We start from the raw sequence: 25,363 nt of genomic DNA, 5'->3' as shown, positions 1-25,363 counted from the left end.
GCAACTGCTTGTATGTTTTGCACTTAAATAGACAATGAAAAAATGCATAAACAGCATTGGGAACAAGGACTAGAAACCTGGACACTTGTTTGTCCCTCAGCTATTGAGCCAGGCCTGTGTCCCAATTTAGGCCACCTAAATTCACCTAACCTGAAAGCATCTAAGTCCCTTATTGAATCTAGCCCTTTCCTAGAAATTTGCACAGACAGAGTTTTGCATTTGGTTGCCTGTACATTCTCACAAGCATGCATGCTATTTTGTTATACATTTCCAAAGAGGCTGGTCTTTCTCCTTTACAAAGGTGGAGGATAGTACAGCCATGGGAGTGGTACCCTAAAGTGGGAAAGTGTTGACTTTGCCACATTTGCTCTCTTTCCTCTTAACCTTGCTCAACTATTGTGCAAAAGCCCCATAGAGAAGTGTTCAGTACAGATATATAAATTACTTTTCAGTGTTTTTTCCTCTCCAGGCTTGTATGCATGCGTGCTTTACCAGAGGAAAGAGAGGCCTACAACAAAATTCTCAGTCTAAAGCTCTCCCAAACACTTGTGAATGGGACAGAGTTCACATTTTTAAGCAGGACCTGAAGTGTTCAAATGACCTTACAATAACCTAAATTAAACATGGATTAAAGTTCTGCATTGTAATCCTGTCTTCAGTTACCTTTCTTTTCCTGCAACCATGTTAAATATCATTCATGCAAAGCTATGCAAAGAAAGGAAGCACTTGTTTTTTCAACTTGAACAAATATGAACCCATTTAAATGAAACAAACAGCACTGAAAATATTTTCAGTTCTACAAAGAGTGAAATTATGAAATTTACCCAAAGACTCCGTAATGAAAAAGCTGGGATTCATTCTTAGACTGTGCAGTGGAAAGTTACATAGTTCCACTGCTCCACGACTAGGGACCTAAATCGCAGTGAGACAAAGGGTTTTTCATGGCCCACTCGTGGCATACAGAGCTAATTTTGCAGACATTTTGCAATAACCCTGCCCCCTGGCACTGATTGGCAGAGAGGCTATGCCCCTCAGCACTGACTGGTGAAGAGGTCCAGTGGGGAGATGGGACAAGGGGGCAGCCACCACCTGAATAGCTGGCTGCCCTTTGTACCATCCTGCTCCTTGATGCCGATTAGCAGAGCAGACCCAGCAGGGAAGAAGGGACAAGGGGGCAGTCATCTTGATGCTTTTCCCTCCCAGTGGCAAGGACCGCTGGCTCCCAGTGGGGAGTCAGCATTTTATTTTTATTAAAGTTTTTTGGTTTGTTTGGGGGTTTTTTTTTGATTTTGTGGAAATCCTGAATTTCACAGCTTCCTGTCCTCTCCTGACAGGTCCTTTGCATAGCAGATTAATTCATACTGCTCTTTTTCTTATCCTGATATTCTTCTCCCCGCAACACCCAGTGTGTGCTGCCTCTGCTTTGCTGTCTGACAACTGGCACAGGTGAAGTCTGTGCTACACCCCGACTACTTCCTTGTGAAGGGTTAAGGGAGAAAGGCTGTTCCTTCCAGCACGCAACTTTTTGGGAGGCCCTACATGAGAATGAGTGTATTATTCTCCCTTTAACTAGTAGCGTTTGCTCATGTGAACAATCCTATTGATCTGAATGGAATTAATTGCATGGCTAAAAATCATCTCCCAGGACTGTGGCTGTATCTGCAGAATTTATCCATTCAAATGTGCAATGTAAGTAGCACCATAAGAGACCTTCATAAAACTTCCCCTTACCTCTAAAAGCTGCTTTCTTTCGTATTCGTAGTCTCTCTGGGAGTTTAGTATTTTTGGGCAGGGATAGATAGCGCGTTGTATTAGCAGCAGCCTGTAAAAACAAATGAAGACGACACGAAGTATTAGTATAATGAACATTAGAGGTTCCAAAGGAATCTGTTTAGAGTAGAGAAAAAAACCTGGTAACGAGACTGGGATTAACTAACAATTATATTTTCCAAGCGCATGGTTATCTTTATGCCTTTTGCCTCAGTTCTGGTGGTAAAAGTTTATGCTAACTTAGGGAAAACCCAAAATTAACTTTAACCATGACTTCAAAATGAAAAGTACTAACATGCATCCATATTAAAGCAAATATGCCAAAAAAGCCCAAGTTAGCCACTGCATGTTCACTAACTCCAAACTGACACAAATTTTTGTGTCTTTCTTTCTACACAAGCCACATCTGGAACCATACTGCTCAGTTACTTCAGTTGCTTGAAATTGAAACCTAGCTAAAAAGGGTCAGACCAAAAACAATTCTCTGCCCTGACCCTGTAAACAGGGTACTTTATAGGGCAGGGGCAGGCAATTATTTCAGGTGAAGGGGTGCTTACTGAGGTTTGGCAAGCCATCAAGAGTTGCATGACAGGCAGCCGGGGCAGATAAATATTAATTTTCTAAATTTTTAGGGGCCCTGTGGGCCAGAGAGAATGGCCTGGCAGGCCACATCTGGCCCATGGGCCACATTTTGCCCATCCCTGTTATAGGGTAAAAACAGACATCAGATTTCTCCCAGGTTGGGTGTCCTGGGCTTTGACTCGCATCAAAACAGGCTCAGGATAGTTGTTTAGACACTCAACTTGAATGAAAACTACCTCAAACTAGTCCAGATAACACTTTTTCCCTGGGACTATCTTGAGTACTTCACAAGCACTTAAAGTGGGATAATGGGTTTCTACAAATGTAGGATCCCTGGCTTAGTTCTGGGAGAAATCCAATGTCTGTTTTTAGCTTGAATAACTTTATCCAGGTCTGTAATCCTGGGGAGGGATTACTGCTTGAAGATAAGCATATGCTTATTTGCATGAGGCTTAGTTTCCCCTAAGTGCTGAATCACTGAAGTGCACTAGAGCTGAGCAAAGTCAGCACCTCCTGAAGATAGTAAGTGTCCTTCCAGATAGGACATGGTGCACAGTGAAGATACTGAGGACATGGACATAGACCAATTTAAACTCCAGTTAAAACCTCAAGCAGACAGACATAAGCCTTTTAAACTGGTTTAAAGCCATCTGGAACAGTTCAAAAAGTGTACCTGGAAAATCAAGTACTATTTTGAACTGGTTGAGTATTACATGTGGATACCAGCTTGTCTGAGACATGGGTCTTATCCACCATCCAAGCATCTCACACTGAATCACTCTTCATCCTATCCCCTTCCCCCACTACTGCAACTGGTAGCTCTGGTACACACCTATAACTCTATTGCACTTTTTTCCCTTCTGTTGGCACTTTCTAATCAATGAGCCCTCTTATACTTGTTCCATAAAAGCTAACAACCTGCTGTGTCCACACTCCCAACTTGCCCATGGTCCCTCATTATGCTCCACTCCCAATCTTTGGGAACCTAAGTGTACATCCAAGGACTTCCCTCCCCTCTCCAGCCACCAAGAGTCAGGCAAGCACGCTGCAGATTTCAGTCAATGGCTGGCAACTGAAGTTTACCGAACTCATGTTTAAGAGATAAGGAACAACAGAAAAGTGAAAATGCCCCCACCCACAGGTCACCCACCCCCTGAAACTCCCTAAGCATAGATGCAAGTGCTCCCCTCCCCACCCTCAACTCACCCACTGCGAGGCATACTGGGCTGGGTGCTCACTCCTACCCCACAGCACTTCACACAATCCTGAACTGGTTCCCAATCTGTGATGACTGGGAACAATTCAATTGTCATGTGTCCTCACCTGGTGAGAGGTAAATGGGTGCTGGAAATTTCCATGCCTCAGCTGCTCTACAGTTATTGATCATGCACCATACGCTTGTTACCCCATAGTAACTGTAAACTAACCTGTGGTGGTTTACCCTCTTTCCTTGATAGGCAAACTATTGCAAGTTATATTTTACTTACTGGAGAGAAATCATGTGCATGTCAGCAGTTAATATGGAGCACCTGATGAATAGTAAAGTTCTGTCATCCCTTACCTCGTTGTAATTTGTCCATGTTTCCATACTCTCTCCTAGTGTGTTTATAATTTCTCAAGAATACTTATTGTTTAAATCTTAAAAGGACACCGAACAAAGCTTAAAGTTTTGAAAGGCCTTTAGATATTTTCCCCATTTGTTCATCTCACTCATTGTTGCATTTCCAGATGACATTTGTAGTAGGGTTGGAAAGTTGTTGCAACTGTGACAGTCCAGGACATGTGCCAGAGGCGAGTATTTTGGGGTTTTGTTTGTTTGTTTTGTTTTTTACAGAATCAATTTTGCAGTTGGAACAGCTGTTTGACAAGCTTTGAGACATCAAGTGCCATTCCGCAGGTCTAACCTTTGAAGTATTGGCAGGTTCAGCAAATGCAAGTGCCAAACAGAATGTTTTAGACCTGAGGAAAAGTACTTGATGCCTGAAAACTTGTCCAACAGCCCTCCCAACTATACAGTTGGTCTGATAAAAGTTATCACAGAAAAGCCTTGCCTCTCGTACAAAGGACACATGAAACTGAAAACCATTTCCTATTAGTCATTTTTTCTTCTCTGGATACTGTGCTGCTGCTCCTGAGCACTGAGTGGGCGGTGAGCTGGTTAAGTATAAGAACAATACTCAAGCATTGTTTAAAGATCAATTACTGCTAAAGCTACAGTTTGTGCATTTCAAAGACCTCTCTTACACACAGTTTTTTTTAGTTCCACCCTGAAAATTCCTTCACCCTTCAGGCCCTTCTATCAGTCTTGACCAGTAAATCAGTCACTAATATGATGGAAGCAATATGTAAAGATAGCTATAATGACAGCAAGGTCATTCCAAAAGAAGTTACAGTATATGTCTAAGTAGCTTCAATAATGATAAGATGCAATGATTCCTGACCTTGTCTTTCTGGTGTCTACTGTAAAGGACAACTGTAACAATGAGTACTGTAATTACTCTTGGAACATGAAAATAAACACTCAGAGACTAGTTCATTTTTTTGTCTCTGGCAAGACTGAGAGACTGAGTTTGAAGCAGCTATCAGGTAAGTCCTTTCAACATTAGCCTGAGGTCTGTGCTTACTCTGTAACAAAACTGTCATCAGTTGAGGCTGAATATTCATAGATTGTAAGGCTGGAAGGGACCTTGGAAGATCATCGGGTCCAGCCTCCTGCACCAAGCAGGAAAGACAACTGGGGTCAGGTGACCCCAGCAAGATGACTGTTCAGTCTGCTCTTGAAGATTTCCAGGGTAGGTGATCCTACCACCTCTGGAGGGAGCTTATTCCACAGTCTGGACACCCTGGCTGCGAAGAAGTTTTTCCTAATGTTGAACCTGAATTGGTCTTCCAGGAGTTTGTGGCCATTACTCCTGGTTTTCCCCTCAGGTGCCCTGGTGAACAGTTGTTCACCGAGCCCTTGATGTACTCCCCTAGTGTAGCATTAAGCTGCTACCAGTTCCCCTCTCAGCCTCCTTTTCCTCAGGCTGAAGAGTCCCAGATCCCTCAGCCTTTACTCGTATGGCTTGCCGTGTAAGACTCTGATCATACAGGTGGCTCTTCTCCAGACTCTCTCAAGTTTTTCCCCATCCTTGTTAAAGTGCGGTGCCCAGAACCGGATGCAGTACTCCAGCTGCGGTCTCACCAGTGCTGAGCAGAGAGGAAGAATGACCTCCTTGGTTTGCTGGAGATGCATCGATTGATGCATGCCAGAGTATTATTTGCCCTACTGGCTACAGCATCACCATGCAAGCTTATATTCAAACTATAGTTTATTATTACCCCCAGGTCCCTTTCATTCATGGTGCTAGTCAGTTTGATGTTGCCAAGCCTGTAGGTGTGTTGGGGGTTGCTCGGCCCAAGGTGGAGTGCTTTACATTTCTCTATGTTGACATATACTGAATATCATGCCACTTATTAATCTTAAACACTGAGGTAGTGCCTTCACGTCATGGATATTAAAGAACCTGGGCCACTTTTCAAATAAGAGGCTTGCCCTGGCATGCTTAGTCAAAAGGTCTCCTCTTCACAATGCTATAGAGAATCCTACAGCTGGATTTTCTACCTCAACTTCACTTCCTACCTCAGTATCTATGAAGTTTGCTGGGACTCTTAAAAATAAAAGGTACAATAGAAAGCCCAAGATACTTAGATACAAAGAACTCTTTTTTATGAGCAGGCTAAAACACAAGTACCGGTCTCTCCCTAGACAGACTGTAGCTTTTTCTAACGCTCTCCCTCAGGCTGTGCCGGCGACGGATAAGAATTTCTTTCGCCTGTTTTTCACTTGCATCTGCAGCCAGGCTATGTCTGTTATATGACAGTGTCTGAAATACAAAGATGGTGGTTACATATCAAAAAGTGCAATGACAAATGTATTGAACATTACAGAGAGCACAACATGCACTATTTGCTTTAATGTTTCAAAAGGTATCATAAAATAATTTGAAAACTAAAACATATTAAAATGGATTAAAGAGAAACTGAGTGATTATGTCAATGCTTATTTAGTCACTGGTTCTGCAAGCATTACGTTTGGTACCTGAATTTGCTGGACCTGTCAAAACATGAAAAAAAGTGAACCTAAAAAAAAAAAAAAAAGGAATTGGAAAAAACTGGCTTAATGCAGTGATTTCACCAGGCTCATCCTAGCTCATTCAGTAGGGACTGCATATTTGAAAATAACAAAAATCAGTCACCAAAGGGAATCACTTCCTTCTAGCAGGCTGAAACAAGCACCACTTCTAAACATCTTCCACCAGTGAGAAATGAAAAGAGTACATTTCAATCAAGAACTGTCCAAAAAATAGGCATGACGTAAGTAGGGAAAAACTGGGTTTGGGATTCACTGAGGTCTATGACAGTGTAAATCACAGTAATATTTACTGCATATTTAGAGGCACAAGAGCAAGTAAGCAAGTTACATAAAACAGCCTTAATATATTATTGTGAATATAAAAGAGGAGACCTCTCACAGATAAGGCAGTTCCATTTGAATGCTTAAATGCTGGGCCCACCTGATCACTGGAAGTTATATGCTGCCTTATACCCACAAAGGATCTAGTCCAATGACATGCATACATATACATTCAAAACTCAGAAGGACAGCCTGATACATCCAAGTTCAACCTTACCCGCTGGCGTATTTGATAGAGGTTCTTTGTTAAAATGTCCCGCATATTTTCCATTTCAGCAGAGGAAAGCGGCTTTACTTTTACTTTTAATTCCCGGTAGTCACTGTTGCACATTAAAAAAAAACAAAAAAAACCAGAAAGATATCTCTAATACCTGATGACAAAATATAAATATCTTCTTGCTTAAAAATAAAAACAACATTATGTGGAAACAAAAGAAAAAAGGAGAAAAAAGGATGAAGAGCAAAATCAGCACCCCATTTCAAACGATGCCAACACTTGCAACTCAGTATTCACTGCTTCCAAACAAGTTGGATTAAACAACACATTTGGTTGAACTACTTCTCAAGATGTCCCTCAAGCTGTTTTCAGAGGTACAGACACTGGCTCAGAAATCCAGTTAACACTTCCAGTGTTGTAAATGACCTAATAAATCTCTGCAACCTGAGAGCACCCAGGAGATCTGATTTCACTTTCAGGCCAAATACTGTATGCAACTTCCTCAGTTCCTCTTAGATGGGGGTTCTGCCTCACTGACCTCAAAAACTAGGGTGGGGGGGAGGGGGAAGAATTACTCTTTTGAAGGCATTTCTTTCAAATTTGCTGTGGATAACATTGTAATTTCACATTGATACCATCAGGTTACAAGCATTTATTTAAGAAGAGATTCTTTTTGTGCGTAAATTGTCTGATAGATTTCACAGAGCCCAATGCTGAGATTCATTCACACCAGATTTACTTACGTGAGAGAGGCTAAAGATGGGACTGTGCTTATCATCCCACTCTCTGCCATCTCAATGGCATGTTTTATTTCCAATTTCTTATACAGAGAGACAATGCTAGATTTGGGCTGGTTTTCCCGGATCAGAAGTCTCCGTATATATTTTTTGTCGAACTTTATAAACCTGTAGAGAGAGGTAGTTAGCTATGTTAGTCTCAAGTCAGGCAGAACTCAGAGACATGAGTTTTCACAAGTTACAAACACTTTATTAGATGCTGTGAAAACCTGTGTGAGGGGCAAACCAGCCCTACCAGTTAGTTTACCTTAAATAGTTAAGGAAATGAATTATGCTTTTGCTGGGGATGAAGATTACTCACATTAGGTGTATTTCTGGCCTTGCCAATCCTACATATTCATGAATGAGGTAACAAAGGTTGCCTTAACAAAGGTCAAGTTCATCAGTTTCCATTTGAATGACCTGTACTGACTCATATATTCAGGTGAGTATTTCCTAACAGAGACCTTTCCTTTCAACTACCTTAGGCTATTAACAATTCCTGTTTTTAATTATCTGTTTTTATGAGTGCCAAAGGGAACAGTAAACATTTACTAAAACAGTATGCAAACTGCCTGGCCTAGAACATTTTCTACTCTGAACATTTAGCTTCCTGAAAAAACCTCAGTTCCTTTAGAAATGTTCCCCTTTACTGTAGGGGTAGTAATCCTACCTGGGTACTAACTGTAACAATATGGATTAGAGCAGGAGTGTATTTTTCTGCTAAATGTTTTAGTTACAAAAAAGCAGCGTTAGCCTCCCCAACCGGGGTCAAATTGCCCCCAGTAGTTTCAAAAGGAAAACGTTTTTCAGAACTTGACTTGTTTTCACAGGGGTTCTCTTTTTCATCAACAACTCAGCATCAAAACATTCACTTGAGATATAGGAAGCTCAAGTTTGGACAGGGGTGTCCAAGATACAGCCTGCAGAGCTACATTATCTGGCCCTTGGTGCCGACCCCACATGGAGCCAATCTAGGTCCTCCATACTGCTTGCCAGATGCAACACCCACAGTGCCCGCTCTGGCTGGTCCAGGATGCGAGCCACATAGCAGCCACGCCAGGCAGTCTGGGATGAAAACCACGTGCAGTGCAGGTCCTGGACTGGCTGGAGTAAACGCCATATTCAGCCCAGTCCCAAAATGGCCAAAGCAGGCACTGGACCCAGGCTCTAAGTGGTCCCCCATATGATGGATCAAGTGCTTATCTGCTACCCATTCCAGCTAGTCTGGGGCCTGTGCTGCATGCAGCATCCCACAGGTCCAGATGAGTTTGACACTCCTGTCTTACAGCATTTATAAGCACTTCTTCCATGAAGGTGCGCCGCTGCCATCCCAGTGAATATTCTGGGCTGGCTTGCTGTCAGGCTCTCCTGTTCATGATAATCCTCTACAAAGAGGAACATTCAATACATAACCGTTCGCTGAGGAAACTGGCACTCAGATCGCCTGCTGCGCAAGTGAAGGTCCTAACCACTAAGCTACAGTCACGCTCCTCATCACTTCCTTTCTATGAATCTTTCGTTCTTTTCTGAAAAATGAAACAGGCTTCAAAACAAAAACAAAAAAACAAGGAAGGGGAGAAAGAAAATGTCCCACCTTCACCTGGAAGATAAGAGACCCAACCTCCAATTCACTCTCTCTCTGTCAGATTCACAGCAGGTATTAAAACCAAGGTTTCCCACCACTCAGGAGAAAATCCAAACCCTACTCGCTTACAGAGTCTGCTGAAAAAGGTCTGCCTCAAGCTTTCCTGATGGAGATGTTCCACATGGTAGATCGGGGTGACTGGTGCCTCTCAAGTCTGGGGGGGGGGCACAATATGTGGGTGGGCCCGGGGGCCCATATCCACTCTTATACTTCTGTGCCGCAGCTTAGTGGCCCCCTCAGTGACTAAGTGATGACTACTTCTTGATCAAGAAGATCTACCCAGTTATGTATATCTACCAGATAGTACTTTAGTCTGTATTTCCTTAGCTTGTTAATGAGAATGTTGTGGGGGAACGTATCAAAACCCTTGCTGAAGTCAAGTTGTATTCACTACTCTCCCCCATCCAGGTAGCCTACCATTAAAGTCTTCCAGGCACATCAAGTTTGCTAGTTCTGACATCTTCCTGTGAATGTGTTCAAGGACTATGCTAGGTTTCCAGCAAGCAGGAAGCTAATGCTTTGCTTCAGCATTGCTATGTATTCAAGTAGCAAGGCAGGCTGAGGAACCTCTAAGAGAGCCTCATAAGAGATTTAGAGAAAGAACAGTTCTTACAATCCTACCTCCGGGGGGCAGAAAGTTGGATTTTTAAAACCAGGCTGGAGTATTTGTTGTTTGCTGGTGGTTTTGTAAAACTATTTTCTTTTCACTATTCTCTCTCTGTGTAATTTACACATTCCAAAACACACTCAGGAGTATGATGGTGCAGAGGAAACATTGCGCAAAAGGCTGCTTGTATAGCTCCTCCACTCAAACAGCCTAGTTCAGCTTATCCAGTGAGAGTTTTAATTAATACTTACTTATCTCTCCAATAGTTGTGACCCCAGTGTCCACAGACATCTTCTATTCCAGCCTTCACATGATCAAAGAACTAAAAGGCAAAAACTGCAGGTTCATTACCAGTTCTTGTAGAGATAGTTTAACATACTCTTGGAGATGACTCTTTAGCTTCAATCACAGGGGTCTTGTTTATATTGAAAATGTTTCTTTAGCTTAAACAGATTTTAAATCAAATCCCTAATGTCACTACAACTTGTTTAGAATTATTTAGTTGGTAAGACAGAGTGATCCAGTTCTTAGAGCAGCAGTTCTCAACCTTTTTTGATCCTGTGACCCAGCTCCAATCTCTGTGGTCCGTCTCCAACTGTCGGCCCAAAGCCAAAGTCCAGGTCATCTATCCCCTACCTTCCATCTCCTCCCAACCCAACTAGCCTAGGACTCAAGAAACTAGTGTGTAATTCTCTTCTCCACTACACCTTTTCTTTGAGGCCTTGGAAAAAGGTCACTTGAGAATCATTCCAATACAAAGACCTTTGGTAGCATGCGTGTCTACATCTAAATCTATGGTCCTGAAAAATCCTTGCTCAGTTGCTGTCTAACCTGGGAAGCATCTAAACTGCATAGATGCCTTCAGTGTTCTGCAGGTACCCAGAACTTCCCCAGCCTTTACACAGCTGAAGAACTCAAGGCCTACGCCCAATCAGGATCCAGGAATTCCTCAACCCAAGTTCCCAAAAGGACTCACTCCTGTAGGTATTTTCACTGTATGCATGGCACACAATATAGGGCAGAACTCCTCACAGAATGCAGCTATGGTTACCACCTTCTTTTAAAGAACAGCAGAAGGGAGTAGAAACTATTTTCATATAACGGACTACCAGTTTGACCACTCGCAGTGGGAATGGAAGACATCAATTCAATCCCCTCTTCTTCCTGACTTGACTCAAAATTCACAGCTCCTCTCTTCCAAGACAGCAGCCCACCTATCGGTTATTTTGTGGAACATTCTCTATCATACACGTGGGATCTTATTCCACACTGCTCAAGTCCCTGAGAGTCACTTAACACAAACAAAAATCTATTTCTTAATGTTACCTGCTGCTTTTTGTGACTTAGTCTTAAGGCTAAGATGATGGCACTTAAAAAGTAGGCACATGGTACTTTATTTCAGGGACTTGAGCAGTGTAGAATAGAACCATACTCTTGCCCTAAGTGTTATAGCAATTAAGTTTGATTGTTACATCTGGCCCTTAAGACTGTGTACCTCATTCCCCCATCTGTAAAACAAGGATTATTATTCCTCTAGGTTAAACCCTTCATTAGCTGAGAGGCAATCTATAAATATATTTTAAAGACTGTGAGGTGCTTAGAAACCACACTTATAGTGGAGGACTTGTAAGTATTCAAGATAGATGCATAGAGAAACTGATGAGAGTGAGAGAAACTGGCTTAAAGTCTTATCTTTGAGTGGTTTACAGAATTTTAGTCAGATCTGACTTGATTTAGCAAAACTGGTTGTACATTTTCTTAGCTAGGCATGCTTTAAAAACTTAAAGAAATTCATACATAACACATGACCAAGAATAAAGGAAAATAAATTTAACATAGCAGATCAACCATTTACAAAACAAACACTTTAAGAAAGCATATATTGATCGCGTATTATATAAAATGTTCACACTACTTCAAAACTGAAAGGTTATGGAAATGAAATCCAAAATAATAGCTCTCTCTGTAGCATATTTGAGCCTGGCTTCACTGAAATCACTACACACCTTGCCACATATTTGACTCCAGGATTTACCCTAGGACATCAAAGCTCAGACATACCCGATTGTAAATTTCTTCACTGACAGCTGGCTGTTTTTTGTTTGACCTCTTCACATCAAGAAACTCCACCAGGGGACGAATTGTTATCCCCTGTCCAGAAAAACAAAGCAAAACAAACAACAAACATTTCCTTGCTTACCCAGAGCCATAAAAAAAGAAAAATATTTCATTCACTCAAAGTTGTAAAACTGATTCTGGGTGCACCCTCTTTCTTTCCAAGAGACAAGCATAAATGTATAAATATAGTAAAAATGCATTTACCCCTGTGGTTAGCAGGCAGTGCATTTAGTTAGCCATGTGCTACACAGAATGCAGTCCCACTAACACGAGTGGAAATAAAGGGACTCTCCAGAACTAAAGAGACAACTGATGACTATAAGAAAAAAAAAAGTATTAATTTTTCTTATGGACTTAATAATAAAAAACTTTGAAAAAGTGGCTTCTAGGAGCAATGGCATGCTACTGACAGGGCTTGTCAAGTTAATAATTGTTTAATAAAACCAGAAACAAAATCTTGCTTCATTTAAAACACAAATATGTTAAGTTATTTAGAACTTGAAGCTCAGGGCTGACCGAATAATACAGTTAAAGTTAATTCTCAAGAACAGGCAAAAACTGGAATTTTTATTTAATATCGTGTACTGATTGGTTATTCCCAAGGAAGGCAGAAACTTCTGGCTAGTCCAATGTGATTTGCTGTGATTTTAAAAAACATCTGCTAAAGAAGCAGGTTTTTTTCATTTTAGTAGAAAACCAGCAACATAATACTCCAAGGTGACTGAGTTCTTACAAGTTCAGTACCCCTCACCCCCACAACTCTTATTGGAAAGTTGCTGCAGAATCTCACTGAAACCTTCTTCTAATTTCCAGCTGATATTTATTCATGACCACTGCATACACCAATTTATTTTTTATGTCAACATGGCCCATTAGCCCATCCCTGCTGTTTACATCGTTTCCTTTTCAATGTGTTTTATCCAGAAGTCACCTCTGTCTGCCTTCATTTTTCATACCTAAACAAGCCAAGATATTTTAGTCTCCTTCATTATGATAGGCTCTACGTTTCCACAATCACCCTAGAACAAGAGCACTAATACTTTCTCTTCTCTATTGGAAATAACTCACTTGACACATCCTCAGATTGCATTTGCCTTCTTTAAACCCTCATTTCATGGGTGGCTCAGTCATCATCATGCCATCAGCTAAAATGTGCAGGTCTTTCTCCTCCAACTGATAAGCCCTTAGTTTACAGCATAAATTCTTATAATTAATCCCCAAGCATACGACTGCATTTTGACCTATTGCATTTCATTCTATTGCCATTACTTTTGTCTCCAAAGTCATCCAGTTTTTCCTGTATACTTCCAGTTATGTGTCATATGAAAATTCAATCAACCAAGCCATACTTTAAACAAGATCTGTCTCAAAATCAGTCCTTGTGGAACTGCGGTATTAACATGCCTCAAGCCTACTAGCCTTCCTTTTGAGCACTCCCCACTGCCACCAACACTGGGGGTACTAAAATACATGCTCCCTATTTTAATTAATAAACACCCATATCAAATGCTTCAATGAAGGGCAGACAGATTATTTTACTGCATCTTCCTTATTTAGAAACTAATCTCTTTCATTAATAAAAATAGATAATAAATTAGTCTGGCATAATAAAAAGCTTTGCTAAACCCATGTTACAATTCATCCTGTATTCTTTCTAACTCCTGGACTTCAATAATTTTTTCATTCAAAATTCCTTCCAAGGTTTCAATACTGCTGAGGTCAGAATAACAGGCCTACAGTTGCTTAAATCTCTTTATTTCAACTTTCTTAAATAAAGGAACAACATTTGCAATTCTCCAACTATATGGCTGCCCTCCAACTCCAACTTCCTAAAGTACTTCCTATTGCACTGGAAAGTCCGTGTTCCTTAGTTCTTTCAGAATTTGGGGCTGCTGATTATCTAGGCCCTCACTTGATTGCATTACATCTTTGACTTTTACTTCTTCCTCAACTATGGTAATTTCCATTTATATGCCTTGTCATTTGTTTCCATGTTCATCACTGTATCAATTAAAAACTGAGGCAAAGTAGTCTTTTAGTTTTGGGCCATGTCTAGATTATCTTTAATCTCTACCCCATCTTCCCTGCCACTTAAATACTTAATGCTCCTTACATATTACCGTAAGTAGCTAAGAGCTGGCTACTGACCACACAGCGTTTTTCTGCGAGATAAGACGACAAAGTCAGTGGTACCCTTTGAAAGTGGTTCACTCAGGAAGATGAAAAATTCTTTTTCTCCTTCCGACTGCTTATCTTACTGATAGTCTGTGAATAAAGCCTAGCAGTAGGAAAGGTCTCACCTGAATGAAAACTGTAAAGAATATCACCACAATAACAGAAGTGATGAACAATTTCTTTCTAGGAAACACAGCAGCAGGGAGCAGAAAGACAAGAGAAAAACAGATGGCTCCTCGGAGACCTCCGTAAGCAATGATAAACTGGTCCTTGAATGTTAGGGGAATTGTCCGGAACATGTTAATAATCTGAGTCAAAACAAAAACACCTGAGAAAAAGATGAAGACATGGTAAAAAGCAAAAATAAAGCAATATAGAAATTCTCCTCAGTGTTGATGTTTATTTAAAAATCACACATTTTAAAATTATTTCTTAAGGGAAGGAAACTTCTATTTAGCAAAGTAAGAAATTTTAGTTTAAAGCAATTGATAACAATTTTCAAAAGTAGCTCCAAGGATCTGGGCCTTAGGTATTTCAAAAACTGCCTGTAATGGGAGTTAGGTGCCAAAATAACTTTAAGGCTCTTAAATGCCTAAGGAACTTTCAAAAATCCCACTAAAAACATATTTACATTTATAGACACATGTTTGTATAAAGGACATGTCTCAATACTTTAAAAAACAGAACTTCAGATGCTTTTTCAAAATTTTACCCAGGCTCAGATCCTGCAAACATATTTTCTTCTACTTACATGAGTAAGTCCATTGAAGTCAATAAGAAATGCATGTTATTAAAGATTAGCAAGTGCATGAAACTGGTGTAGGACTGGGGCCTACAGCAGTCCTGTGTATTGAAAGGAGGATGTACCACCAGCACAGAAGTCAAGAATATTCTTGAAAGGATTTGTTTCCACTCATCACACAGTATACAAACCCTACTTTTCTAAAAAGCCCAAGAAATTCAAAAACACAGGAAACAAACATTTACTTACAATACTGTTAATAACATTTATGACAATGACTAACAAATAAACATTAAAAGTGGATGTGTTTTATGCTGCAGAAGTATTAATTATTTTGGCAGATTCTTTCACTTCTGTTGTTTCTGTTTAAACATAGCTGTACTTTCAGCTAAAGTGGTTGTGACAAATATGTAATTTTATTTTCCCTGCAGTTATAAAAATGTAGAGGCTCACACTAACTTCATGGGAGCAGGATAAAGATCAAAGAAAACTTTGGGACTGATGTTAATAAAAGCAGACTAAACTCTTTGAAATCACGGGTACCTAAACGTAAAGAGACCATTGTGCAAGTGACTAATTCAGCTTCATTAAAATCCCTAAAGCTTTGATCTGAAGTCACATGCCAATTGTAGAGTACAATGTTATTACAGTCTCCAATATAAAAAGACGAGAGATTCACCATTTAGTCTTCAGAGATTCACTATTTCTTTTTTAAAGTGCCCGTTTCCCAAAAGATCTGTGTTTTACCTGAGCAAGTATGAATCTCAGACTCTCTTACCCAGTGCACGCCAGATCAAACAGAAGAGAAGAGTAAAGCAGACAAAGGCCCAGTTCCATTCATGGTTTTTTCCAACAGTAGACACTCCCATGAATATAAAGATCAGAGTCTCACTGACACTGCTCAGCATCTTCATGAAATACTTTATGGTTGTAAAGGACTTCTGGGAAACATTCTCCTCCACATATTTATTCATAGTCATGGCACAAGCTGTTATCCTGCAAGGTAAACATTATCCTTTATTGTATGTATTCCAAATCCATTAATCTCAGAACAGCACTAATATGGTCAGCTAATAAGCATTCCCACTTTTCTACCATTCTCAGCTTAAATAAACAGCATCATTACTGCATTTTAAATTTTAATATACATGCACTCATAGTTTTTTCAGAGGGGTGGGCTTTCGGAAAAAGTATTTGTACCATTTTGCAGAGGTCACTGAAAATATATATTCTGTACTTTCTAAAAAAACAGCTGAAAAAATTATAAAGCCAAAGATTACACCTGCCCTTCTGCATACCTGAATTCTGATTCCAGTTTTAAGGGCTGCCAAGAATGCGGAAGTCATGGTGCCAGAAGGCGAGAAAGCAAGAGGAAGCCAGGTGGTGGCTGTGTGAAGAGGACACTCCCCCGAGAGGAAGGAGTCCCGAGTTCCAAGCCCAGATTTCAGATGGTCCTGTCCGTTCAGCTTTCTGTATGTTGGCCAACCTTGCTTTTAGTTGCTTGGTACCCACATCATAACAGGATACAGCAAACAACTTATATGCAGTGCATCTAAAAGGACCTTGAGATAATGCTTTTAAGATCTATTGTTCATGCTATAATTTTCTTCAGATCCTGGAAAACAACACTGTCTTCTCTGGAAGAGAAACACCAACAGCCAGATGTTTTTTAAGAATCTGGATCCCACTAGGGCTCCTTTGTACAGCCAGAGGCCTGAAGTCTTGTAGCTGATGAATCTTACCACCAAGGAACAGACCTGCTCTGTGCCCCTGCTCCCCCACCTACACACAGAGATGATGGAAGCTGGAGGCGGCAAGGCGGAAGCACAATGTATTCCACTACTCCTTGGCTAGTCAAACAGTCCTAAGGAGAATGCAGCTTGATAAGCTAGACTAGAAAGGGAGCAGAGTTGCAAGAAGTATACACTGGGGGTGGTACAAAGGGCTTAGAAATGCAAGGAGCTAGGGTGCTAACAACAAAAGCACAGTCTCAGAATAAGATACTGGCCTCTTGGCTGACTAAACAATGTCTTTCTTATGATTTTGTTGCTTAAAAAAAAAAAAAATGCATTTGTGCAGTCATTTGATTGATTCAGCATCTCCTAGGACTCTCCTGTTCCCTAGCAAGCCCACGAAAAGTGAAAAGTAGGATTAGGTCACACTTGGCTCTCATCTCGTCTAAACAGCTGAAAATTATGCCCAGTACCACTTAAATGTCTTCTTACGTGTGTTCCATGGATGTGGAAAAAGACTGGAAATTGGATACGGTTCTCAACCCTATAGTTGCAGGGTGTCTGGGAAGGGGAGCTTGTTGTAGCTCCCTGGAAACGGACAGAAACAAAAGATAGTGAAGAAACAGCAAATAACAAATTTTCCTCCTCTCCACCTTTTGAAATATGCAGTGCTACAAATATTAAAATGATCTTTGTCTTCCTAAATGAGTTGTAAACAAGGCAATATAACGTGCAAATGTAAGAGTACGCCTATTTTTCCCAATTTTGTTCTACGCTTTTTTTCCACCTGCTGTGAAACTGTACTTATCTATACTTCTTTCATTCTTTGATCTCAGGTTGTTGACTTTTGCCATATTTAAACCAGGCAAAGAATAAATAGCCAATTACAATAGCACTGCATCTAACACACGATTGAGTAATAAAAGTCCTCCTGCAAAAACAGTGAAGTTTCTGTTGTGACTGGAATAAACTAGACCACTGGACTGAGTTATCAAGTTTCTTTGACCTACTAAATTTACAGTAGTTTCAATGTTTATTTCTTTCAGCTCGTTCATTTGCAATTGCAAAAAAAAAAAAAAAAAAAAAAAGCAACATACATTTCACAATACAAAGTGCAATTTTAGAATTAAAAATAGAGCCAAGCTAAAAAGTTCAGATCCACATCTCCATTTTTCATGCTTATGATTCTGATTTAAGTCCAGATCTAATTACAGCAAAATCCATTTCCTGTCCTTCAGAAGGAGACATTCTTATTAGGGCAGCTTAGGGTATGACTAGTCCTGCTATTTATGAATTGCCTCCCCAGGGAGGATAAATAGCTGTTTTAAGAGTCACTCATCCCCATGAGTATGTTGTATAAGGTTTTTATTAGAGGAAGAGGGTACAGGGTCAGATCTAAATTGGTAAATTGGGTGCCTAAATGGGACTTAGGCACCTAATTTTTGCCTAGGTCACAAAAAACTGACTCAGAATAACCCTGCTCCAGGGGCTACAAAACCATTAGGTGTTTAAGTTCTATGAGCACTTATATTTTGGCTGCAAAAAGCCCTCAAACACCTAAATGTAGACTTTCAAGCATGTGCGAAAGCTCTTCTCCATCTGAACTCAGGCTGTGATCTAGAATGGAAGCCAAGCCTCAACTCTATCTAGACTCCCAGAATGGATAGATCAATTAGGTGTGCCCTGAGCACATCAGCTCACACCACCACTACAACATCCAGCACTAGCCATCAGATCCATAGTCACTTTCACTCAAAATAGGGGTGGTAGCTCCACAGCCACTATTATAGAAAAAATAAATCTAGCAGGTGAACTTGTTCGAACGTGGGAGCCCTGGGTGACAGGCTAAGCTTGGTCTGGAGGGACTCAAAAAACCACATCTTTCACCTCTCAAGACTACCCTAACCACCAAACCACAGAAGAGTCAGGTGGGTGATTCTTGCATTTCTTTCTCCATATTGACCGAGCTTCAGTAGCAGGGGTAGAAGGTGATCCATGTGATCATTTGATAAGAGACACAAATAACCCTGGGTGCTAAGACAAGAAACAGGAACACCCTTCTGCTATATTAATGTCTTTATCCCCAGCTTACAGATTCAAGCTCCCTATTTCTTGCTGTCTTTCTGGCCCTGTTTTGTACATTCTTTGACGCATACTTTCTCAGCTTCAAGAGAAAGAGTGGAGGGTACACCCATCCCACTGATTTTATAGCCCGGTGGGTTTGAATCCCCTCAGGTCGAGGAAACCCTGGAACTTGTTGGGTAATCTAAACAATGAAACATCAAGTGAAAGTAGGAGGCACTACCAACACCTCAGAGGTCTGCATCTCCAGTCAACACTTTATCCAGCGCTTAAATAACAATTACAATGTAACAGCTGCTGCCCTTTTGAAATATTCCCCTTCCATAATGGCTCCAAATGTATGCGTGTCTATACCCATAGATACTAGGGCTGTGCAAAGCTTCAGTCCCTGATTCGATTCAGTGGAGATTTAGCCCAATTCAGTAGCTGAATCTCCAAATCCAAATTGAATAAGAGGACCTTTTAATCTCAACGAATCGATTTGGAGAGATTCAGACAGACTCGGCCATTTGGACATAGATACTGCTTTAAATGTTTTTTCTACATACCTCTAGATAGCAAGGGCTCTGAATGCTGTGGTGCTGGGGCAGATGCAAATGTCCCACAGAAGCATGGGGGGCTCCCCAGAGACTCAGCAGCAGACCCGGAAGTGGACCAGAAGCATGTCCAGGTCCACTGAGGAGCATGCTGTGGGGCTCCCCACACCCCCAGCTTGGTGACTGGTGCCTCCTGGGTCTGGGGGGGCACCCAGGGTCCCCCTGCGGCCGATTGTTGAGCCATGGAGGCACAGGCCCAGTGCACTCCCCAGCAGACTCAGAAGTGGACCAGAAGTAATTCTGGTCCACTTCTGGGTTTGCTGCCGAGCATGCTGGAGAGCTGCTGTTGGACGCTCCATCTGCCCCAGCATCGCTGCATTCACGAGTCACACCTGGTATCTCAAGGTATGTAGAAAAAAAAAACTTGTGAAGCTGTGCCTGTGTCTGAATCACTGATTCGCTGAATCAGCGTTGAATCATCAGATTTTGATTCAGCCAGATCAAATCGGGGACAGCGATCCAAATCAATGGATCAAATCACTGTCCCTGATTTGGGCTGAATCCGAATCAAATAGGCCTCATTTCACACAGCCCTAATACAACCCTCTGCAGAGCACTTTGTATTTGGTCAGTTTTTATTGACTTACTCCTCAGCATCTGGTCACTCTGACTCCCCTTCTAACTAACAGAAACTTAATTCTCCTTCTAACCACTGGCTATACAGGGAACACAGACAACTAACCCTGTTTCTCTGAATCACCTTTCTAGGACCAGGTATGTCCAAATTACATACCTAAGGAAATAATCCAGATTTTGCTTGAAATCATTTCCCCATCACCCCCACCACCTATTTTGTCAGCTGCCAGTAATTTTTCAGTTGCACACAAGTAAAAGGGAAATGGTGGATATATATTGATTGTTTGATAATACTACATTTTCCTTTCCTATAATCTATTGGAATCATGACTTCTAAATTTCTAAATTTTCTTCCATCCAGGTAAATGAGAGCCAAGTTTCAGAAATTCAGAACTGAGAACTGCCTAGGATACATGGAAACCCATGTTTCAGAAAATAAAAAAGAAATAATTTTCTTGAAAGTAATCCCTGAATTCTGTTGGAAAGAAAATGTCATTGTCAGCAATTGCATAAATCCTTTTACTTCCACTGGTACAGTAATTTGCTTGCAGCCCATGCAAGTCTCATTTATTGTTCAGACAGGTTACTTACCTTTTCTCAGGCTGCTAGGATCCAAGACTTTTACACCAATGACATTACAAACTCCTCATTTTCTAGTCAGTTCTCACTTTTCCAAATAACACATTTTAAAACAGTTTAATAACATATTTTCTCACATACAACATGCTCCAAAATATAATACACACCTTGTTTTTGAAAGGCAGAGTTATGGCTGCATAGAGCAAGGATGGAGCCTAATCTTAGACTTACTCACCTTTCCTGACCAACTAAAACTGAAACCCAAACCATTGCTTAATACTGGTGGCTCTAGAATTTCATAGAGACTCTTTCTCTATGAAATGCTAAGAGAGAGACAGGGAACAGCTAGGAGACAGCAAAATTCCCCTAAAAAAAGTTAACTTAATTAGTGGAACATTCAGACCATCAAAAGGAGAGATGATCATTAACACCACTAGAGTGAAGAACATTGAGCCATTAAGTTAACTAACTTCCTCAGCTGCCTGAATAGCAATGCAACAGCTGCTGCACTGTGGAGCAGTAATCGAAGCAGGGTGCTTCTATCCTGGTCAGGAAATAAGCTTCCCCTGCTTAATGCGTGCCCTAATTTTGGCAAGTGATTTTTTGGGAGAAAGGTGCATTTCATATGTTTCATAGATTCCATAGACATTACGGCTGGAAGGGACCTTGAAGATCATCAAGTCCAGCCCACTGCCCCAGGGGCAGGAAGTCAGCTAGGGTCAAAGGATCCCAGCAAGATAAGCATCCAAACATTTCTTGAAAGAGTCCAGAGTAGGTGCTAGCACCACCTCTGGAGGGAGTCCATTCCAAGCCTTGGGGGCTCAGACCATAAAGAATTTTTTCCTTGTGTCCAGCCTAAAACAGTCACAGAGGGGTTTATGACCATTGGCCCTTATTATCTCTTGGGGCACTCTGGTGAACAGACTTTCCCCCAGATTCTGATGCACCCTCCTTATGTACTTATAGGCAGCCACCAGGTCACCCCTGAGCCTGTGCTTTTTCAGGCTGAAAAGTCCCATGGCTCTCAGTCTCTCATCATAAGGCCTGTTCTCTTGCACTCTGATCATGCGTGTGGCTCTCCTTTGGACTCTCTCAAGCTTCTCCACATCTTTCTTGAATTGTGGAACCCAGAATTGGATGCAGTACTCCATCTGCAACCTCACCAAGTCCAAGTACAGCAGAAGGATGACATCCTTAGATTTACTTGAGAAGCATCTATGGATGCAAGCCAAAGTTTTATTTGCTTTACCAGCTGTGACATCACATTGGTGGCTCATGTTCACCTTGTAGTCAATCACGACCCCCAAGTCTCTTTCAGTCGTGGCACTAGCGAGTGTACTACTGCCAAGCCTATAAGCGTGCTGTGGGGTTTTTCCCCCCTCCATCAGGCTTATATCCACCCACTTACTAAGCTTATCCAAGTCAGCCTGGATCACTAGCCTATCCTCAGGTGTGGACGCTATGACACTAAAAACTTCGGGGCATCGGTGAACTTGGCCAGTGTGCTTCTGACACCAATGTCCACAGCTGCTTATACAGATGTGAGAAAAATATGGCACGTTGTAACGTCTATCTGGATGGACAATAACCAGACATGGTCAAGAGATGACCTAGGTTTGCGCTTTCTTTATGGTAAAAGGTGACCTAGGTTTATCCTTTCTTTCAAGTACTGCACTGCACTGCACTGGGACTGAATCCATATCTCTCTAACATTTAGTGACATCTGTTTGCGATGACAAAATACATCAGGAATGAACATCAAAACCTGCCTTTAAAGTTTTGTTTTCAATACAGTAAATCCCATACTGTGTATTAAATGGTAGAATAAGTATCTGCCTTTGCCCAAACTCTGGAGCACTACTCGACTGCACTGCACCCTGATCATCTATATGGAGAGATAACAGGCACACAATGCCTACCTAACACTTGCCCAGTCAGATTCAAGGTCTGAATAGATCATACAGGCAAAAGAAATGAGAGAGGGAGAGGGGAGAGCATTCCAGTCCCTTCCCTCTCCCATGTGTGGTCATCATGACCCAGAGGCTGAGCTATAAATGATCGTATTAATTTATTCCAGGAAATAACCAAGTATAATATTGGCACAGCATGACACAGAGTTGCATATTTTTCTTTAGTTCACAATCTAGTAAGAAATATTACAAGTATAAGCTTAGAGTAAAAATGCACACAAGATACGTGGAAAGATAAATTTTTAGTGGGAGTAGAGGATAAAAGCTTAGTGTTTTTCTCCATTTCTTCAGACCCAAAGTGGAGCCTATTGCATTTTGACCCTAGGACTGTCAAGAGCAAAAAGTAAGAGGTATACATATTTCTGTATTTTCATTATTATTTTGCACCGAGGTACAGGTCCCAGTTACACACTAGTAGCCCTAGTGTCCTTTGTTGATCTTACATTTGGCTCAGTGTCCAATTCAATATTTTTATACAAACAACTATTATTCCCTGTAGAGTTTAACCAGCACTTTTTGGTTTAGAAGCCCTTTAAGTATATAATTAATCATAAGTCATCAGTGACATTTGACTAAGGACAGGAGGAAACTGGAGAACACATAGATGCTATGAATAGCAGCAAAGGGAAAGGATGGGACATTGCAGAGCTGGGTCAAACTGGATTCATGTATTACTATATTTAGGTTCATGGCACAGAAAGAAGCCTGTGTAACCCTTAACTCCTTATTTCTATTAAAATACCTTCCACTACTTCTTTTGTAGTATGCTCCTGTTCTTATATAACTTAAGTCAGAGGTATCAAACTCATCTTGTAGGGAGGTCCAAATCTGGATCACAGGGCTCCTATCCTGAAGCATGAGGAAGTAGCAGCACCAGCTTCAAACCAGAATATGTGGAGGTAGCTCCAGCCCCTGCCATGCTGTGGTAGCAGTTCTGGCTCCAGCACAGGGCATGTGATAAAAGCCTAGCCGGGGCAATACTATAATAGTGGGACAGATGAAGCAGGCGGAGGACAATTGGCATGGTATCAGCCCTCACTCCCCCTCCAGCTGCCATGTCTACTGGTGCTCGGAGACCCTAAAGTCTGTAGCTAATCATAGGGGTGGTGGTGTCTGCCACAAACCCCACTGTGCCCCCTAACTTCTAGTGGCCTTCTGGTAGCCTAAGGGGCTGGAGAAAGCAGGAAAGAGTTAGGTTTGGTAACGTTAACTTAAATAATTAGGAGTGTTTTTCTAATTATATTATGTCTGTGATCTGGAGGAAATTAAATCAACATGCCAGCAATACAAAGTAAGCAGTTTTGTCTTCAATCAGATGATGAAAAATGTTTTAAGTTACCAAAAGAGGTTTCACCAAGTGTGAGAGAGATTAACAAGCAACTTCTAGAATCTAAGTTTTCATTAAAATGTTAATAATTCTAAATCCTAATTGCATCATATTCGCCACTAGAACAATGCACAGATATTAAGGAAGGTTCAGGTTGCCATATATAATTGTCTGGAATCAAAATAAGCTATCTAAATAGCTGTCGTGGCTGTCTTTTCTAAAACTGAGATAATGCCTCAAACACAGATTTTGTTTTTCTAACTGCAGGATTTCAGTTGAATACAATCATACTGTTATGAAAAGTAACACGAAAATATTATTTTACATACAACTAAATTATGTATATATACACCACATAGAGTATGCACACACACGGTATAAACACATATCCCAGTACAGATATACACAGACCTATTCACCAAAAGTCAAACTGAGAAGTTTACTTTAGGGCTAGATTCTGCAGAATATATAACAACTCCAGCTCTGGGCTGGCCCATGACAGATCCCAACACTCAACTGAGTGTCAGGATCCAGCCTGAGACAGCCCCAAGGTCCATGATATAGATGTCCCCTACCCCACTGGGTTGGGGGCAGAACCAGTTCTTGGACCCAAGACCCATACCCTTCTCCCACAGGGAGACAGGGGAGTCATGGCAGGGAGATGCAGTGTGCCTGACATCAGGGGGTGCCTTCCCGATCTTGGGCTCTCTATACCCCAGACATCCAAGAGCAAATTGGATGCTTATCTTGCTGGGATTCTATAAACCCAGCTGACTTCCTGCCCTTTGGGCGGGGGACTGGACTCAATGATCTTCCGAGGTCCCTTCCAGCCCTAACATCTATGAAATCTGAAAACCATGTGTGCAGCTGAACTATATACATGGTTTTCTGACGTTTCCAGCACCCAGAGACCCAAGGATCAAGGAGCCTCTCTTCAATCCCAAGATCCCTATGCACTGAGAATGTCAGTAGTTTTTAAAGATCCCAGTGCAATAGGACATGGGATCAGGGAGAAGCTCCCAGATCCTGGGGTCCCTGTGCATAGGGACCTAAAAGTACCAGGTGTGCAGTCCTGATGGGCTGCATTCACACCTTTTACTTATGCCAGCATTTCAGAAGCCTGGGATCAGGACCTGTAAGAAACATATGTTTACCCCAGCTAGGCTGCACACATGGTTTTTAATCATACTGGTGCACGGGAATCCTGGGATTTGGTTTCTTCAGGGGTCCCCATGCCCCAAGACCTGTAAAAACTGTGTGCAGCTCAGCTAGGGTTTTGACAGTTAACCGACCGTCAGCTGGGGAAAGTGACTGCATTTGGGTTAGTTACAGATCTCAGTGCAGTCCCAGCTGACAAATCAGCTGGCTGTCAGGCACCCAGCCTTTAAAAATTGTGAGTGCAGGGGGAA

General features: G+C 41.4%; 1 protein-coding gene across 2 annotated transcripts in view; it reads right to left on the bottom strand.

The window, feature by feature from the left end:
- SLC9A2 (solute carrier family 9 member A2) overlaps window positions 1-25,363 on the bottom strand; it is a 43,065-nt gene that overhangs the window by 3,361 nt on the left and 14,341 nt on the right. Inside the window, exons 4-11 of one of the 2 annotated variants that reach the window (XM_090020783.1) lie at window positions 15,870-16,087; window positions 14,475-14,677; window positions 12,118-12,207; window positions 10,308-10,378; window positions 7,769-7,930; window positions 7,026-7,128; window positions 6,087-6,218; window positions 1,732-1,822 (exon numbers count right to left, since the gene is read on the bottom strand). In XM_090020783.1, the coding sequence (XP_089876909.1) occupies window positions 1,732-1,822; window positions 6,087-6,218; window positions 7,026-7,128; window positions 7,769-7,930; window positions 10,308-10,378; window positions 12,118-12,207; window positions 14,475-14,677; window positions 15,870-16,087 (1,070 nt within the window). The remainder of the gene's footprint in view (window positions 1-1,731; window positions 1,823-6,086; window positions 6,219-7,025; window positions 7,129-7,768; window positions 7,931-10,307; window positions 10,379-12,117; window positions 12,208-14,474; window positions 14,678-15,869; window positions 16,088-25,363) is intronic. The other variant, XM_090020794.1, reaches the window with a different exon arrangement.

This window comes from Crocodylus siamensis, chromosome 1 (genome assembly GCF_052110815.1).
Source record: "Crocodylus siamensis isolate JL-2025a chromosome 1, ASM5211081v1, whole genome shotgun sequence".
Taxonomy (NCBI): domain Eukaryota; kingdom Metazoa; phylum Chordata; order Crocodylia; family Crocodylidae; genus Crocodylus; species Crocodylus siamensis.
The sequence above is the reverse complement of the archived record's forward strand: the minus strand, read 5'-3'. Positions and strand labels throughout refer to the sequence as shown.